This window comes from Indicator indicator, chromosome 21 (assembly GCF_027791375.1).
Source record: "Indicator indicator isolate 239-I01 chromosome 21, UM_Iind_1.1, whole genome shotgun sequence".
Lineage (NCBI taxonomy): Eukaryota > Metazoa > Chordata > Aves > Piciformes > Indicatoridae > Indicator > Indicator indicator.
Genome location: NC_072030.1, coordinates 2,975,321 through 2,993,791, shown reverse-complemented (window position 1 = coordinate 2,993,791; position 18,471 = coordinate 2,975,321). Strand labels below are relative to the sequence as shown.

At 50.4% G+C, this 18,471-nt stretch overlaps 1 protein-coding gene across 1 annotated transcript in view; it reads right to left on the bottom strand.

The window, feature by feature from the left end:
• Window positions 1-18,471, bottom strand: part of MUC5B (mucin 5B, oligomeric mucus/gel-forming) — a 45,248-nt gene continuing 26,777 nt past the window's right edge. The window contains exons 29-40 of the mRNA XM_054390737.1: window positions 18,052-18,197; window positions 16,603-17,451; window positions 15,238-16,086; window positions 8,929-9,585; window positions 8,560-8,666; window positions 8,252-8,334; window positions 7,349-7,437; window positions 3,154-3,252; window positions 1,898-2,020; window positions 1,368-1,413; window positions 829-940; window positions 1-235 (exon numbers count right to left, since the gene is read on the bottom strand). Coding sequence (XP_054246712.1) covers window positions 1-235; window positions 829-940; window positions 1,368-1,413; window positions 1,898-2,020; window positions 3,154-3,252; window positions 7,349-7,437; window positions 8,252-8,334; window positions 8,560-8,666; window positions 8,929-9,585; window positions 15,238-16,086; window positions 16,603-17,451; window positions 18,052-18,197 — 3,395 coding nt within the window. The remainder of the gene's footprint in view (window positions 236-828; window positions 941-1,367; window positions 1,414-1,897; window positions 2,021-3,153; window positions 3,253-7,348; window positions 7,438-8,251; window positions 8,335-8,559; window positions 8,667-8,928; window positions 9,586-15,237; window positions 16,087-16,602; window positions 17,452-18,051; window positions 18,198-18,471) is intronic.

Below are 18,471 nucleotides of genomic sequence, written 5' to 3'. Positions count from 1 at the left end.
TCAAAGACTCTTTCTCACAGAACTCTCTTCTGTGGATTTTTTGGTGTATTGGGAATCCTGCTCCTCAGAGCTTTCTGAGAAGCAGCTGTCCATGCACTGGCACTCTTCCACATAGGCATATGTATATTTTTTGCTGGTTCCATTTTGGCACGTCAGGGTCACCTCTCTTGTCTGGGTTCTGGACTCACGGCAGCAGGAACAGTTGTGCTGCAGCTGGTTTGCTTCAAGAGAGTACCTGCATTGCACCAGGAGAAGACAATGCACCTTCTCATTAACAGTCAACACAGCAGAGCCCCAGTGACTTTTGGGTTGGGGCTTTTAGGGGTGTTGGGTTTTTCACATCCTCGCTTCCTGCCTCCCACACACCCTTTATAAATGTGATTTTAATTAGTTGTTTCTTCAGTAATGAAGCTGATCCAACAATGAGTCTGATTCCAGTCAATGGAGTCATGTAAACACTTTAACTTGGTTGTTCCATGGTCACAAAATGGTTTTGCTTGGGAAAGACCCTTAAGATCATCAAGTTCAACTGTCAACTCAGCACTGCCAAGTCAGCACTAAACCATGTCCCTCAGCACCACATCGAAACAGCTTTGAAACCCCTCCAGGGACATGGACTCCACCACTGCCTTGGGCAGCCTATTCCAGGGCTTGATAACACATTTACTAACCCTCAGTCAACTGGGACCTCCCTGGTGCTGACAAATGATGGGAAGTGGCTTGATGAGCCACTTCTACTAGGTCCCAGTACCACTGGCTGATTGATTAGCTTGAGGGACCAGTATAAATGAAACCATAGAGATGATAAATTAAGTTTTTGGGACTCACACTGAGGAGCTAGGACAAGTTCCTTCACAATATGACAGCTCAACAGGTTCAGGAGATTCACAGTCACCCTGGTAGATCACTGTTTTCTTGCTGTAAGGTCTGCATTTTGGAGCTTCGTAGAAAGAGAAGGAAAAAAAATACTTTAGATGTCTACTTCAGAGCTGAATGAATGCTGAAACAATTTCCAAGAGCTTGATGTTGGATTATTGAGAATCTGCAGTGTGTTTCACAGTGTCCTGTGAAATGCATCTGGAGTTCTCAGGTTATTTGATCTCAGCTGTGCAGCAGCTGTTTTGGTTGAAAAAGGCCCTTAAGATCATCAAGGTCAAGGTAAGGCAGGGGCCTGAGTTGTGGTATTCAGTATCAGGAAATCAGGAAAACAAATTTGCTTTTTTCCTTTTCAATCAATAGTGAAGCACAGGGTCTCAATAAACAGAGTAAGTGAAAACTGGGGGAGAGAAGAATCCTTCCATCCACTCAAAGACAGAAGTTGAGCACAGTGCTCTGCAAGGAAAGGAAGTGAGCACAGCAGTACTTACGTTTACATACTGTGCAGCAGCCATCAGGAGTTGTCTCTGTTTCATTCTGTGCACAAGTAAAGGAGGAGGATTTGCGTTAGTGCACAGGTAACAATCATAGGGGGAATCAGCATTAGTGATTCTGGGCAGAGGGCTCCTGCCACAGCTCTGAGAGAGTTTGGTTTGTGCAGCCTCGAGGAGGGAAGACTTAGGGCAAGCCTTACTACCAAGGACCAGGGCAAAAAGGGGTGGCAACCAGGAGGATGGAGATGCCCTTTTTACAAGGAGTCTCATTGAAAAGAAAAGGGGTGATGGAGATAAGTCACTGCTGGGGACATGCCCATTGGACTCCAGAAGAAAACATTCCCCCATGAGAACAGTTGGACACTGGGATCATCTCCCAAAGAGAAGCAGTGGAGTCCCCTACATTGGTCAGTTTGAAGGCGCATCTTGAGAGGGTGCTGGGCCAGCTCATTCCTCCTTGCTGCCTCCCCCCCCCCCATTGTTCTTTTCAGCTGCATTTGATGGGTGAAGAATCAATCACAACTTACAGGATCACACTCTCCTGGCTCGTAGGCAGGGCAGACTCGTTTAGATTGGACTGTAACAAACTGATCTTCAATCTTTTCACATTTGTAATGGCTGCAGTTATCCAGCTGCAGGATCTCATCCACCTAAGAGTTAGGAAGAAAACCAAACAATTATTGGGGTTTTAGTGTGGTTTTGGTTTTGATTTTTTTTTCAGAGCAATCAATTATAGCAGCATGCTTACTTAAAAAATGGCTGCACTAATTATGTTCTCACATCTCAAAGATGCTTGGAGGCTTCTGAGCTTCTTTCAAGTGGTAAAAGCAAAATTTTGCAAACTGGATTTAAACCAAACTGGATTAAATCCGGATGTGGACACTCAGGGTACAAATTAGAAACCATTGTCTGCTTAACTGCACAGATTAAAGTTTTGTTTTCATAAAGTCACAAAATGGTTTGGGTTGAGAAGGACTTAAAGATCATCCAGTTCCAACTCCCCTGCCATGGGCAGGGACACCTCCTACCAGCCCAGGGAGGTCAAGGCCTCATCCAACCTGACCTTGAACACCTCCAGGGAGGAGGCAGCCACAGCCTCTCTGGTCAACCTGTTCCAGTGTCTCCCCACCCTCACTCTCGAGAATCTCTTCCTAATCTCCAGTCTAAATCTGCCCTCCTCAAGCTTCAAACTTGTCCTATCACTACAAGCTCTTGTCTAAAGTTCCTCCCCAGCTCTCCTGTAGCTCCTTTTGGGTACTGGAAGCTGCTCTAAGGTCTCCGTGGAGCCTTCTCTTCTCCAGGCTGAACAGCCCAAACTCTCCCAGCCTGTCCCCACAGGGGAGGTTCTCCAGCCTTCTGGTTGTCTTTGTGGCCTCCTCTGGACCCTCTCCAGCAGCTCCAGGTCCCTCTTGTGCTGGGGGCCCAGCAGTGGAGGCAGTGCTGCAGGTGGGGTGTGAGCAGAGCAGAGCAGAGGGGCAGAATCCCCTCCCTGTGCTGCTGCTCTCCCTGCTCTGGATGCAGCTCAGCACACAGCTGCCTGCTGGGCTGCCAGGGACCACTGCTGGCTCCTGGGCAGTTTGTCACCAACTGACACCCCCAAGGCCTTCTCCTGCAGGCTGCTCTTGAGCCACTCCTCCACGTAAGTGTTCAACACAGAAAACTGGTGTTGTTTTCAGAGTAATGTCAGTATTAGTTAGATTTTGCCTGGTAAGGGAGAGGAGGTGAGTCGGAGGTGTGGGACGCTGCGCTGGGCTGCTGGGCTTGCAGACAGGAGGGTGCTTACCTTCAGCACCCGGGTGGTGGTGTTACTCAGCTTGATTTTGCAGGCTACCTCGATGCACTTCCCACAGCACTCTCCATCCTCAACCATGTACTGATAGGCCTGCTCTCAAGGAGAGGAAAGGGAAGGGGGGTTGGCTTGCTGTCTTCGTTTAAAGAGCAGACAGAAATAATTTTCATCCCCAAGGGAAGTAAAGGAAAGGTCCTCATGTTGAATTGGAGAGAGAAATGCAGAAATTGCATTCCAAATTGTACAGGAAAATACACAAGACAGGAATCCTTAATACCTAATGCATGGGGAGGATACATGAAACCCCCCAAAATACCTTCCCCCAACCAGACTAAAACACAACCCCCAGGGCTCTTCCCTTCCCTTAGGTCCGAACAGGCTGAAATTGCACAGCAGAAAATTAGTTAGGCCTCTTGGAGACCACAGACAGGCCTGGCACACTCCCCCCTTGTCACCCAGGTAAGGGCTCCCACCAGAGAGACAAGAAGGAGGGAGAAAAGAGAGTGAGTTGCTGCCAACCTATAAAGAGACAGCAGAATTCTGGCATTGAATAACAACATTACAATTTTGCAGCCCATCCCTGGACCTTTCTGGTCCTCCTGGAGGACTCAATTCTACATTTTTTTGGTTTGTTTGTTTGGTTTTTTACAGGCACCAGCCTCAAAGCATGAAGCTCAGGTGTTCCTGTGGCAGGGCTGGGTGGGCAGCTCACACAACCTCAACTCACCGGCGGGCAAGATGTTTGACACTGAATCGTTTCACACTGCACTTTGTTTTCTCCAGTCACTGGATTTTTCTCAGAACTGCAGGTACATTTCTGACATGAACTGATTTCTGTTGACATTCCAGCCTAGAAGACAGGGCAAACAAAAAAAACCCAAACAAAACAAAACCCAAAAATCAATTCCAATGGCAATAGTTTCTGTCTAATATAGGCAGAGCTGAAAGCGTTGCTGAGGAGCATTGATGTTGCTGAAAGGCAAGAGGGACTGAGGTGTTCAACACTCTTTGGGCATAAAGTGGTTTGATTTTGTATTTATAGTTGGCAAATGCAGACTGAAATAATTGGGGAGAGATGTAAATAGAGTAATGCTGATGTAAATAGAGTAATGCTGATGTAAATAGGGTAATGCAGATGCATAAGCAGAGGTGCACATGAATTTTAGCCTTTCTGAAATGCATCTCCAAAAGGCTTCACTGCTCTTTTTTTTTTTTTTTTTTTTCAAAAGATTTAGATATCAGCTAAAGCAAAAGTCCTAGTTTTGTTTTTGAGGGTTCTCTGAGCTTATTTCAGAGTGGTTGAGTTTGGGCTCATCGTCAGCTCACTTGGAAAATTCGTTAATGCCAGAAGTGGAAAGAAAGTACATGACTAAAACTGGGGCATTCTTGGTTTATGCCATGTGTTGAGGAACTCTTCTGTGACAGTTCTGGCTTTGATATTAGGGAAAAAAAATAACTTCTACTCAAAGGCTAGAGATAAAAACCTATGTGCTGGGAAAAGGATCACAGGATGTCAAGGGTTGGAAGGGACCCAAAGGGATCATTGAGTCCAACCCCCCTGCCAGAGCAGGACCATACAGTCTAGCTCAGGCCACAGAGGAACTCATCCAGATGGGCCTTGAAAGTCTCCAGAGAAGGAGACTCCACAACCCCTCTGGGGAACCTGTTCCAGTGGTCTGTGACCCTTACAGTAAAGAAGTTCTTCCTCATGTTGAGGTGGAACCTCCTGTGCTGCAACTTACATCCATTGCCCCTTGTCCTATCCCAGGGAGCAAGTGAGCAGAGCCTGTCCCTGTCCCTTCCCTCCTGACACCCACCACTCAGATATTTATAAACATTTATTAAATCCCCTCTCAGTCTTCTCTTCTCCAGACTAAAAAGCCCCAGGTCCCTCAGCCTCTCCTCATAAGGCAGTGCTCCAGTCCCCTAATCCTCAAGGAATGTTCTCAGAGGCTTCTTTTGGTAGAAAAGGTGTCCATTTCCCTTCACCACTGTAAGCATAACCTCCTCACCAGGTACACTGTGCCGTTAATCACACAGGTGTCAGGCATCCGTCCTGAAAAACAAAGAAAAGAATAATTCTGGGATAAACTGAAATTGTGAGACTGCCTGAGAAGTCAAAATGTTACCAAGTTTTGTTAGTAATGCAGAGGTTATGGAAAGCCTGAATTTAGACCTCTTACATGCTTACACCTCCTATTTACTGTAGCTGTAGTTTCTCTCCAGCTTCTCTTTTGAAATTAGCCTAGAAGTGTGGAGGAGGAATGGTTACAAACTTGAGCTAGGTGTGAAAAATCCCTTTCAATATCAGGTTCACTTCAAGTTAAATGTTTCCTCTTGGAAGCCTAGAAACCCAGGAACCTTCAAAGATGCCTTTGTTACTAGTAGATCCTCGATCTCAGAGCCACAGAATTGTTTTGGTTGGAAAAGGTCTTTCAGATTATCCAGTCCAACCACTAACCCAGCACTGCCAGGTCACTAATAAACCATGTCCCTCAGCACCTCCCAGATGTCTTGGATGGAAGATTGAACTCTGGGTGGGTAAAAGGCTGTGGTCACAGAAATAATCAGACAACATGGCAGAGCCCATTTGTGTCTGCCACAGAACTTGGCCCTTCCTTTCTTTTGACTTTTCTGATTGAGGCCTAATTTATGGCTACCTTTTTATTCTTGTGTATAAATGAATAAATAAATAAATATACCCATTTTTGTATGTAAATAAACATCTGTAACTTGGATTTTTATATTTTCACATCAGTCAATGACAGTGAAAAAGATAATTATTTTTCAGACATCAACAATGCAGTTACTGATCACAACTGACTTTGTTTTACTTGCTTTTGTGGTTAGCTGTTACATTTTCTGCGGGCTTATGGTTGTGCAGCTTAATTTAGCTAACCTTAACATGCTCCAATGGCACATTAGTAACATTAAAGAACATACTTTCATAATCTTTATGACTACAAGATACAGAGATAGTTGAGCTGCATAGACCACTTGAAGGTTCAAAGTATCACCTTCCTCTCCCATCCATTCCAATTCTCTCTTCATTGAAAATAACATTTTGGTTTTGTATTAGCTTCCAATGCATCTTTAGTCCCCAAAAAAGATGAATTTTCAGAGAGCCTAAACCATTTAAGGAAGGTTTTGCTGCTGTTGTGGTACATGAGAACTTGCTTAGGACTTGCATTTGCAGAAGGGGAAATGCAGCCTGGTATTTCTAGATGCTTTGTGGATACTTACGGCATTCATACTGAGAACAGCATGGCTCCAGTTCTGACAGCACAGGCATGGAAATAAATCCTGGGTCACATATTTGAGTCTGGTTGGTTTGGCATGGCAGTGGCTGGCATTTTGTGGTGGCAGTGCTGGGGTCACAGACACACTCCTGGCATTTATTTATCCAGGTCTCTCCGAGCTGCAAGTAGTAAAGGATTTATTCATAAGTGCTTTCTCATCCTGGTGGTTCTCTTTCAAGTTGACATAGACTCAAAATTGGTATGAAGTTCAGACTGGAGTGTTCTTAGAATCATAGACCTCTAAGATCATCAAGTCCAACCATCAACCTAACACCCCCATGCCCATCGAACCACGTCCCCAAGTGCCACATCTACATGGCTTTTGAACACCTCCAGCCTGTTCCAATGCCTGTCCACCTTTTCAGTAAAGAAAATTTTCCCAATATCCAACCTAAACTTCCCCTAGCACAACGTGAGGCCCTTTCCTCTCATTCTATCACTTGATAATAGGGAGAATAGACCAACCCCCACCTCACTGCAACCTCCTTTCAGGGACTTGTAGAGCGTGAGAAGGTCTTAGTCTATATTTTTAGGCCTCAAGGCAAGCTGAGAACAACCACAGAATATTCTTCTGTGTGGAAAGAAGGAGAGTTGAAGGTGGTGCCAGGCTGAAGACCTGCGCACTATGGGGTCATTTGTGACATGACCAACTCTGTTACTCAGACCCATACAAGGTGATTGGAGTTGGCTGTTAGAGGTCAGGAACTGGGCTGGGTTTGTGGTGGTGGTGTGTTAGAGACTGACAAGGGAAGCACCTCTCGTGAAGGAGTGACATCAGTACAGTTGGTGGGGAGCTGTGCTGTGGATGGTGGGGCAGAAGAAGGCAGGAGTGTGGTTTGTGTGGTAGCTCCTGAGGTGACTGGAGTGGCAGGAGTTATGAGAGAGCATGCACCCTGGAAGGCCTCAATTTCACAATCCTTGCTGCAGAGCGCGTAAAAATTGCAGCCAGCCTTGTCTGTCCTGTTGTAGACCACTTCCCCTGGAAAGGAAAAGCACAAGGAGGAAGTCAAAGACCAATGAAAGTACTTAGGTGTCTTCGTTTAAAGAGTGGACAGAAATAATTTTAATCCCCAAGGGAAGTAAAATAAAGACCCTCTCGTTGAACTGGGAGAGAAATACAGAACTATATTAAAAAATACACAGGAAAATACAGAACGCATGAATCCTTAACACCTAATACAGATAAAGGATAGATGAAAAAAACCCAAATACCTTCCCCCAACTAGACTAAAACACAAACCCTAGTGCTCCTTTTCTCCACCTCCCTCCCCCCAACCCCCAGTTCCCCCATTGCCTCCCATCCATTAGGCCCAAGCAGGACATAATTGCGCAGGAGAAAATTAGTTAGCCTCTGAAGGCCACAGACAGGCCTGGCATACCCCTCCATTGTTACCTTGGGAGAGACAAAAGGAGGGAGAGAAGAGGGGGAGTTGGTCTTGCTGCCAACTTATAAAGAGATAGCAGAATTATGGCATTGAATAACAACATTACAATTTCTCAGTCCATCCCTGGACCTTTCTAGTCCTCCTGGAGGACTCAATTCTATGATTTTTTCCTTTAACGCCTCAAACTACCACATTAGGGAAAAAAAAAAAATCCAAGAAAATATTGGGAAAATATAAAGTAGATAAGAAGTTCTATGTTTGGATGGTTTTGAGGGGTCATCTTGAACTGAATGGAATATTGAGGGCTTGGATTGCTGGTGGACACTTGTATAACCATAAACTGAGGTACTTACCAGGAGAAAATAGGTTGTCAAAGACACTGCAAAAGCAGGGGGTTGTTCTGCTTGCTTCTGTCGTGAGAGGTGCACTGGGGGAAGAGCTCACGATTGTAGAAATACTGGTGGGAGCACGTGAGGTACCAGCTGTAGATACTGTGGAGCACAAGACACACATTAGTTTGCAGCACAGGAAAAATTTTTGATCTCATAACTAAAAGTTTTAGAGAGGACTCTTCAACGTTCTGGCCAATCAAGCCAATAGTTTTGTGGCCTTCAACTATTTGAGCTAATGCTGGGTGGAGACTGTGGGAATGTGGTGCATTGAATATCAGGTGGGAATGGCAAATACAAGAACACAAAGATCTAACGTTTTCCAACATTTCAAATTCATCACTCTCTGCCTCCAGCTCAGGATAAGTAATGTCATGCTTGGAGTTCCATTCGCATGCTTGGATTGGGCAGGGATGAAAAAGGGGCTTTGTCTGCTGAAAAAAACAGGACAGAGAGTGAAATAAGAGAGAAAACAATGAGACCAAGGTTCTTTGGCTGTGTAACCTTCACAAACATAGACAAGGATGTACCTGGGCTGGTTGTGGTCAATATTGTTTCTTCAGGGACAGCAGAGGTAGTAGTGGATGCTGTAAGTCCCTCAGTGGATACAGTGGATGTTTCTGCTGGAGCAGAAGAGGTTGCAGATGTTGTAGTAGTTCCCTCAGTGGTAGTGGAGCTGCTTGCACTGCTCCTCACTGAGGTTAGTGCTGGTGGTGCAGTAGTGGTGCCGTAGGGAGCTGCTGTTGTCTGGCAGTGTGTGCGGTCACAGCACAGAGCCTGCACCTCGTAGTCAAAGCAGATGGGGTACTTCCTGATCTGGTTCTTGTTTTCACACACCAGCCCAATGTCAACGCTGCACTCAACTACCTGTCCCAGCTTCTCCAGGCTCCTGCTGGGGTAATCCTTAGCACGGCATTTGATGAGTTCTGGTCTTTCACAGAGAGGGAAGCCAGCAGCTCGGATGTTCTCAAAGGTCTCCATGTCTCCACCTTGGCTTCCAAGTCTGGGGGTATCCACGTTAAACCACTGTGTCCAGGCACAACGTGGCTGGCAGCCAGTAGTGGTCTCCAAGGTGGCGATAGTGGTGGTGGCTGATGAGGTGGGCACTGGTGGTTTGGTTGTGATGATGGTTGTACCTTCTGTTGGAGAAGGAGATGTGTTGGCTGTGCTGGCCGTGCTGGTGGAGCCTTCTGTTGTTTGGGCAGCAGGATTTGGGCCAAGTGTGGTGCCAGCTGTGGTTACTATTGGTTCTTTAGGGCTGGTAGAGGTGGTCGTGGGTGATGTAGCTCCCTGGGTGGGCAGAGTGGATGCTTGTCCTGGAGCAGAGGTGGTTGCAGATGTTGTGGTTGTTCCCTGAGGGGCAGTGGAGGTGCTGGAAGTGGTGCTGGCTGAGCCAGGCACAGTTGTGGGCTGGAGGACAGTTGTTCCTTGTCTTGGAGGTGGAGATGTTTTGGCTGTGCTGGTGGAGCCTTCTGTTGTTTGGGCAGCAGGATTTGGGCCAAGTGTGGTGCCAGCTGTGGTTACTTTTGGTTCTTTAGGGCTGGTAGAGGTGGTCGTGGGTGATGTAGCTCCCTGGGTGGGCAGAGTGGATGCTTGTCCTGGAGCAGAGGTGGTTGCAGATGTTGTGGTGGTTCCCTGAGGGGCAGTGGAGGTGCTGGAAGTGGTGCTGGTTGAGCCAGGCACAGTTGAGGGCTGGAGGACAGTTGTTCCTTGCCTTGGAGGTGGAGATGTTTTGGCTGTGCTGGTGGAGCCTTCTGTTGTTTGGGCAGCAGGATTTGGGCCAAGTGTGGTGCCAGCTGTGGTTACTTTTGGTTCTTTAGGGCTGGTAGAGGTGGTCGTGGGTGATGTAGCTCCCTGGGTGGGCAGAGTGGATGCTTGTCCTGGAGCAGAGGTTGTTGCAGATGTTGTGGTTGTTCCCTGAGGGGCAGTGGAGGTGCTGGAAGTGGTGCTGGCTGAGCCAGGCACAGCTGTGGGCTGGAGGACAGTTGTTCCTTGTCTTGGAGGTGGAGATGTTTTGGCTGTGCTGGTGGAGCCTTCTGTTGTTTGGGCAGCAGGATTTGGGCCAAGTGTGGTGCCAGCTGTGGTTACTATTGGTTCTTTAGGGCTGGTAGAGGTGGTCGTGGGTGATGTAGCTCCCTGGGTGGGCAGAGTGGATGCTTGTCCTGGAGCAGAGGTGGTTGCAGATGTTGTGGTGGTTGCCTGAGGGACAGTGGAGGTGCTGGAAGTGGTGCTGGTTGAGCCAGGCACAGTTGAGGGCTGGAGGACAGTTGTTCCTTGCCTTGGAGGTGGAGATGTTTTGGCTGTGCTGGTGGAGCCTTCTGTTGTTTGGGCAGCAGGATTTGGGCCAAGTGTGGTGCCAGCTGTGGTTACTTTTGGTTCTTTAGGGCTGGTAGAGGTGGTCGTGGGTGATGTAGCTCCCTGGGTGGGCAGAGTGGATGCTTGTCCTGGAGCAGAGGTGGTTGCAGATGTTGTGGTTGTTCCCTGAGGGGCAGTGGAGGTGCTGGAAGTGGTGCTGGCTGAGCCAGGCACAGTTGTGGGCTGGAGGACAGTTGTTCCTTGTCTTGGAGGTGGAGATGTTTTGGCTGTGCTGGTGGAGCCTTCTGTTGTTTGGGCAGCAGGATTTGGGCCAAGTGTGGTGCCAGCTGTGGTTACTTTTGGTTCTTTAGGGCTGGTAGAGGTGGTCGTGGGTGATGTAGCTCCCTGGGTGGGCAGAGTGGATGCTTGTCCTGGAGCAGAGGTGGTTGCAGATGTTGTGGTGGTTCCCTGAGGGCAGTGGAGGTGCTGGAAGTGGTGCTGGTTGAGCCAGGCACAGTTGTGGGCTGGAGGACAGTTGTTCCTTGCCTTGGAGGTGGAGATGTTTTGGCTGTGCTGGTGGAGCCTTCTGTTGTTTGGGCAGCAGGATTTGGGCCAAGTGTGGTGCCAGCTGTGGTTACTATTGGTTCTTTAGGGCTGGTAGAGGTGGTCGTGGGTGATGTAGCTCCCTGGGTGGGCAGAGTGGATGCTTGTCCTGGAGCAGAGGTGGTTGCAGATGTTGTGGTGGTTCCACGTGGGGCAGTGGAGGTGCTGGAAGTGGTGCTGGCTGAGCCAGGCACAGCTGTGGGCTGGAGGACAGTTGTTCCTTGTCTTGGAGGTGGAGATGTTTTGGCTGTGCTGGTGGAGCCTTCTGTTGTTTGGGCAGCAGGATTTGGGCCAAGTGTGGTGCCAGCTGTGGTTACTTTTGGTTCTTTAGGGCTGGTAGAGGTGGTCGTGGGTGATGTAGCTCCCTGGGTGGGCAGAGTGGATGCTTGTCCTGGAGCAGAGGTGGTTGCAGATGTTGTGGTGGTTCCCTGAGGGGCAGTGGAGGTGCTGGAAGTGGTGCTGGCTGAGCCAGGCACAGCTGTGGGCTGGAGGACAGTTGTTCCTTGCCTTGGAGGTGGAGATGTTTTGGCTGTGCTGGTGGAGCCTTCTGTTGTTTGGGCAGCAGGATTTGGGCCAAGTGTGGTGCCAGCTGTGGTTACTATTGGTTCTTTAGGGCTGGTAGAGGTGGTCGTGGGTGATGTAGCTCCCTGGGTGGGCAGAGTGGATGCTTGTCCTGGAGCAGAGGTGGTTGCAGATGTTGTGGTGGTTGCCTGAGGGACAGTGGAGGTGCTGGAAGTGGTGCTGGTTGAGCCAGGCACAGTTGTGGGCTGGAGGACAGTTGTTCCTTGCCTTGGAGGTGGAGATGTTTTGGCTGTGCTGGTGGAGCCTTCTGTTGTTTGGGCAGCAGGATTTGGGCCAAGTGTGGTGCCAGCTGTGGTTACTTTTGGTTCTTTAGGGCTGGTAGAGGTGGTCGTGGGTGATGTAGCTCCCTGGGTGGGCAGAGTGGATGCTTGTCCTGGAGCAGAGGTGGTTGCAGATGTTGTGGTGGTTCCCTGAGGGGCAGTGGAGGTGCTGGAAGTGGTGCTGGCTGAGCCAGGCACAGTTGTGGGCTGGAGGACAGTTGTTCCTTGTCTTGGAGGTGGAGATGTTTTGGCTGTGCTGGTGGAGCCTTCTGTTGTTTGGGCAGCAGGATTTGGGCCAAGTGTGGTGCCAGCTGTGGTTACTTTTGGTTCTTTAGGGCTGGTAGAGGTGGTCGTGGGTGATGTAGCTCCCTGGGTGGGCAGAGTGGATGCTTGTCCTGGAGCAGAGGTGGTTGCAGATGTTGTGGTGGTTCCCTGAGGGGCAGTGGAGGTGCTGGAAGTGGTGCTGGCTGAGCCAGGCACAGTTGTGGGCTGGAGGACAGTTGTTCCTTGCCTTGGAGGTGGAGATGTTTTGGCTGTGCTGGTGGAGCCTTCTGTTGTTTGGGCAGCAGGATTTGGGCCAAGTGTGGTGCCAGCTGTGGTTACTATTGGTTCTTTAGGGCTGGTAGAGGTGGTCGTGGGTGATGTAGCTCCCTGGGTGGGCAGAGTGGATGCTTGTCCTGGAGCAGAGGTGGTTGCAGATGTTGTGGTGGTTCCCTGAGGGCAGTGGAGGTGCTGGAAGTGGTGCTGGCTGAGCCAGGCACAGCTGTGGGCTGGAGGACAGTTGTTCCTTGTCTTGGAGGTGGAGATGTTTTGGCTGTGCTGGTGGAGCCTTCTGTTGTTTGGGCAGCAGGATTTGGGCCAAGTGTGGTGCCAGCTGTGGTTACTTTTGGTTCTTTAGGGCTGGTAGAGGTGGTCGTGGGTGATGTAGCTCCCTGGGTGGGCAGAGTGGATGCTTGTCCTGGAGCAGAGGTGGTTGCAGATGTTGTGGTGGTTCCCTGAGGGGCAGTGGAGGTGCTGGAAGTGGTGCTGGCTGAGCCAGGCACAGTTGTGGGCTGGAGGACAGTTGTTCCTTGCCTTGGAGGTGGAGATGTTTTGGCTGTGCTGGTGGAGCCTTCTGTTGTTTGGGCAGCAGGATTTGGGCCAAGTGTGGTGCCAGCTGTGGTTACTATTGGTTCTTTAGGGCTGGTAGAGGTGGTCGTGGGTGATGTGGATCCCTGGGTGGGCAGAGTGGATGCTTGTCCTGGAGCAGAGGTGGTTGCAGATGTTGTGGTGGTTCCCTGAGGGGCAGTGGAGGTGCTGGAAGTGGTGCTGGTTGAGCCAGGCACAGTTGTGGGCTGGAGGACAGTTGTTCCTTGCCTTGGAGGTGGGGATGTTTTGGCTGTGCTGGTGGAGCCTTCTGTTGTTTGGGCAGCAGGATTTGGGCCAAGTGTGGTGCCAGCTGTGGTTACTTTTGGTTCTTTAGGGCTGGTAGAGGTGGTCGTGGGTGATGTAGCTCCCTGGGTGGGCAGAGTGGATGCTTGTCCTGGAGCAGAGGTGGTTGCAGATGTTGTGGTGTTCCCTGAGGGGCAGTGGAGGTGCTGGAAGTGGTGCTGGTTGAGCCAGGCACAGTTGTGGGCTGGAGGACAGTTGTTCCTTGCCTTGGAGGTGGAGATGTTTTGGCTGTGCTGGTGGAGCCTTCTGTTGTTTGGGCAGCAGGATTTGGGCCAAGTGTGGTGCCAGCTGTGGTTACTATTGGTTCTTTAGGGCTGGTAGAGGTGGTCGTGGGTGATGTGGATCCCTGGGTGGGCAGAGTGGATGCTTGTCCTGGAGCAGAGGTGGTTTTGCTGGTGGTCGTGATGATGTGGTGGTTCTGCTGAGAGGCACAGTGGTAGGGCTAGCTTGTTCCTGCTTAAGTGGTGTTTCTGTGCTGGGGAGCCTGGTAGGGCAGCAGTTTGTGTGGGCAGTGTGGTGACTAGTTGTTCCTGCAGTGAGAGGTGGTGCTGGTGTGAGCTCCTGGTGCGAGTGGATGCTTGTCTGGCAGTGTGTGGGTCAGCAGGAGTTGCCCTGAGGCAGTGGGGTCCTGAATGGTGCTGGTTACCAGGCACATGTTAGGGCTGGATACAGTGTTCCTGCCTTGGGGTAATCTTAGCGGCTTGATGAGTTCTGGTCTTTGCAGAGATGGGCCAGAGTGGTGCCAGAGGTCTTGTTCCTTGGCTTAGAGTCTGGGGGTATCCCGTTAAGCATGTGTCCGGACAAGTGGTTGCAGAGTGTGGTTCCAGGGGCGTAGGTGCTGGAGTGGTGCTGGCTGAGCCAGGCACAGTTGTGGGCTGGAGGACAGTTGTTCCTTGTCTTGGAGGTGGAGATGTTTTGGCTGTGCTGGTGGAGCCTTCTGTTGTTTGGGCAGCAGGATTTGGGCCAAGTGTGGTGCCAGCTGTGGTTACTATTGGTTCTTTAGGGCTGGTAGAGGTGGTCGTGGGTGATGTAGCTCCCTGGGTGGGCAGAGTGGATGCTTGTCCTGGAGCAGAGGTGGTTGCAGATGTTGTGGTGGTTCCCTGAGGGCAGTGGAGGTGCTGGAAGTGGTGCTGGCTGAGCCAGGCACAGTTGTGGGCTGGAGGACAGTTGTTCCTTGCCTTGGAGGTGGAGATGTTTTGGCTGTGCTGGTGGAGCCTTCTGTTGTTTGGGCAGCAGGATTTGGGCCAAGTGTGGTGCCAACTGTGGTTACTTTTGGTTCTTTAGGGCTGGTAGAGGTGGTCGTGGGTGATGTGGATCCCTGGGTGGGCAGAGTGGATGCTTGTCCTGGAGCAGAGGTGGTTGCAGATGTTGTGGTGGTTCCCTGAGGGGCAGTGGAGGTGCTGGAAGTGGTGCTGGCTGAGCCAGGCACAGTTTTGGGCTGGAGGACAGTTGTTCCTTGTCTTGGAGGTGGAGATGTTTTGGCTGTGCTGGTGGAGCCTTCTGTTGTTTGGGCAGTAGGATTTGGGCCAAGTGTGGTGCCAGCTGTGGTAACTATTCGTTCTCCTGGGCTAGTAGAGGTGGTCGTGGGTGATGTAGCTCCCTGGGTGGGCAGAGTGGATGCTTGTCCTGGAGCAGAGGTGGTTGCAGATGTTGTGGTGGTTCCCTGAGGGGCAGTGGAGGTGCTGGAAGTGGTGCTGGCTGAGCCAGGCACAGTTGTGGGCTGGAGGACAGTTGTTCCTTGTCTTGGAGGTGGAGATGTTTTGGCTGTGCTGGTGGAGCCTTCTGTTGTTTGGGCAGCAGGATTTGGGCCAAGTGTGGTGCCAGCTGTGGTTACTATTGGTTCTTTAGGGCTGGTAGAGGTGGTCGTGGGTGATGTGGATCCCTGGGTGGGCAGAGTGGATGCTTGTCCTGGAGCAGAGGTGGTTTTGCTGGTGGTCGTGATGAATGTGGTGTTTTCTACTGTTAACACAGTGGTAGTAGTGCTAGCTCTTGTTCCAGCTTCAGTGGTGCTAATTCCTTTCTGGGAGAGAGTGGTAGGAGCAGCTGTTTGTGTGGGAGTTTTGGTTGCTATCGTGTAGGTTCCTGCAGGAGAGGTGGTGCTGGTGGAGGCTGCCGTGGTTCCGTAGGGAGCTGCTGTTGTCTGGCAGTGTGTGCGGTCACAGCACAGAGCCTGCACCTCGTAGTCAAAGCAGATGGGGTACTTCCTGATCTGGTTCTTGTTTTCACATACCAGCCCAATGTCAACGCTGCACTCAACTACCTGTCCCAGCTTCTCCAGGCTCCTGCTGGGGTAATCCTTAGCACGGCATTTGATGAGTTCTGGTCTTTCACAGAGAGGGAAGCCAGCAGCTCGGATGTTCTCAAAGGTCTCCATGTCTCCACCTTGGCTTCCAAGTCTGGGGGTATCCACGTTAAACCACTGTGTCCAGGCACAACGTGGCTGGCAGCCAGTAGTGGTCTCCAAGGTGGCGATAGTGGTGGTGGCTGATGAGGTGGGCACTGGTGGTTTGGTTGTGATGATGGTTGTACCTTCTGTTGGAGAAGGAGATGTGTTGGCTGTGCTGGCCGTGCTGGTGGAGCCTTCTGTTGTTTGGGCAGCAGGATTTGGGCCAAGTGTGGTGCCAGCTGTGGTTACTATTGGTTCTTTAGGGCTGGTAGAGGTGGTCGTGGGTGATGTAGCTCCCTGGGTGGGCAGAGTGGATGCTTGTCCTGGAGCAGAGGTGGTTGCAGATGTTGTGGTTGTTCCCTGAGGGGCAGTGGAGGTGCTGGAAGTGGTGCTGGCTGAGCCAGGCACAGTTGTGGGCTGGAGGAGAGTTGTTCCTTGCCTTGGAGGTGGAGATGTTTTGGCTGTGCTGGTGGAGCCTTCTGTTGTTTGGGCAGCAGGATTTGGGCCAAGTGTGGTGCCAGCTGTGGTAACAATTCGTTCTCCTGGGCTAGTAGAGGTGGTCGTGGGTGATGTGGATCCCTGGGTGGGCAGAGTGGATGCTTGTCCTGGAGCAGAGGTGGTTGCAGATGTTGTGGTGGTTCCACGTGGGGCAGTGGAGGTGTTGGAAGTGGTGCTGGTTGAGCCAGGCACAGTTGAGGGCTGGAGGACAGTTGTTCCTTGCCTTGGAGGTGGAGATGTTTTGGCTGTGCTGGTGGAGCCTTCTGTTGTTTGGGCAGCAGGATTTGGGCCAAGTGTGGTGCCAGCTGTGGTTACTATTGGTTCTTTAGGGCTGGTAGAGGTGGTCGTGGGTGATGTAGCTCCCTGGGTGGGCAGAGTGGATGCTTGTCCTGGAGCAGAGGTGGTTTTGCTGGTGGTCGTGATGAATGTGGTGTTTTCTACTGTTAACACAGTGGTAGTAGTGCTAGCTCTTGTTCCAGCTTCAGTGGTGCTAATTCCTTTCTGGGAGAGAGTGGTAGGAGCAGCTGTTTGTGTGGGAGTTTTGGTTGCTATCGTGTAGGTTCCTGCAGGAGAGGTGGTGCTGGTGGAGGCTGCCGTGGTGCCGTAGGGAGCTGCTGTTGTCTGGCAGTGTGTGCGGTCACAGCACAGAGCCTGCACCTCGTAGTCAAAGCAGATGGGGTACTTCCTGATCTGGTTCTTGTTTTCACACACCAGCCCAATGTCAACGCTGCACTCAACTACCTGTCCCAGCTTCTCCAGGCTCCTGCTGGGGTAATCTTTAGCACGGCATTTGATGAGTTCTGGTCTTTCACAGAGAGGGAAGCCAGCAGCTCGGATGTTCTCAAAGGTCTCCATGTCTCCACCTTGGCTTCCAAGTCTGGGGGTATCCACGTTAAACCACTGTGTCCAGGCACAACGTGGCTGGCAGCCAGTAGTGGTCTCCAAGGTGGCGATAGTGGTGGTGGCTGATGAGGTGGGCACTGGTGGTTTGGTTGTGATGATGGTTGTACCTTCTGTTGGAGAAGGAGATGTGTTGGCTGTGCTGGCCGTGCTGGTGGAGCCTTCTGTTGTTTGGGCAGCAGGATTTGGGCCAAGTGTGGTGCCAGCTGTGGTTACTATTGGTTCTTTAGGGCTGGTAGAGGTGGTCGTGGGTGATGTAGCTCCCTGGGTGGGCAGAGTGGATGCTTGTCCTGGAGCAGAGGTGGTTGCAGATGTTGTGGCAGTTCCCTGAGGTGTAGTGGAGGTGCTGGTGGTGGTGCTCACTGTGCTTGGTGCAGGTAGTGTGGTTGTGATGGTTGTTGTTCCTTGTTGTGGTATTGGAGATGTCTTGGAGGTACTGCTGCTGCTTGTGGTTGCGGTGACGGTAGAGCCTTTAGTTGTTTGGGCAGCAGTAGTTGGGCCAACTGTGGTCCTGTATCCTGTGCTTGTGTATTGTGATGGCTGTGCTGTGGGTGCTGTCTCAGTTTGAGCCACTGTGGTTCGTTTTGTCCCAGTCGGAGTTGTAGATGGTGTGGACTGCAGACCAGCAAGTGTTGTGGCTTCCTGTGTGCTTCCTGGGGCTGTGGTTTGTACCTCTGAACAGGGGATGTACTTGCAGCACAAAACTCTGATTTCATAATTATAGCACTGCTCAGACTGTTGGTCTTTGTTGTTGCATATCAGCCCTCGACTTCCACTGCACTCTACCGTCTGGTTTAGAGTGCTTATGTTAATATCAGGGTATTCTCTGGCCCTGCATTGCACAGAAGTTGGATTTTTACACACGCTGTATCCTTCAGCATTCAGCTTTTCAAAAGTTTCATCATCTCCCCCATCGGCTGTGTTTCCAGGCTGTGTGGAGTCATACCACTGGGACCAGGTGCAGACATTCTTCACGCAGACAGTTGTCACTGGTGCAGTGGTTGTCATCACTGTGATTAAAAAGAAGAGATACAAGTCTTGTCTGCTCTTATTAAAGAAAGAGCCAGGGGAAAAATACTCATCAGCCATACACATTCATGTTGTTTGTAAAACTGGGTTTGTTGTTGTAATCGTTTGGTTTTAATCAACTTGCACTGACAGCCTTGAATTTAATTTCCAAGGTAGGTTTTAATCTCATGTCTGTTTTATTTTCCTGTTGATCCTTTGGGATACTCATTTAAAGACTATTAGGTAAATATAGGCAATATAACATCCTTTTGTGTG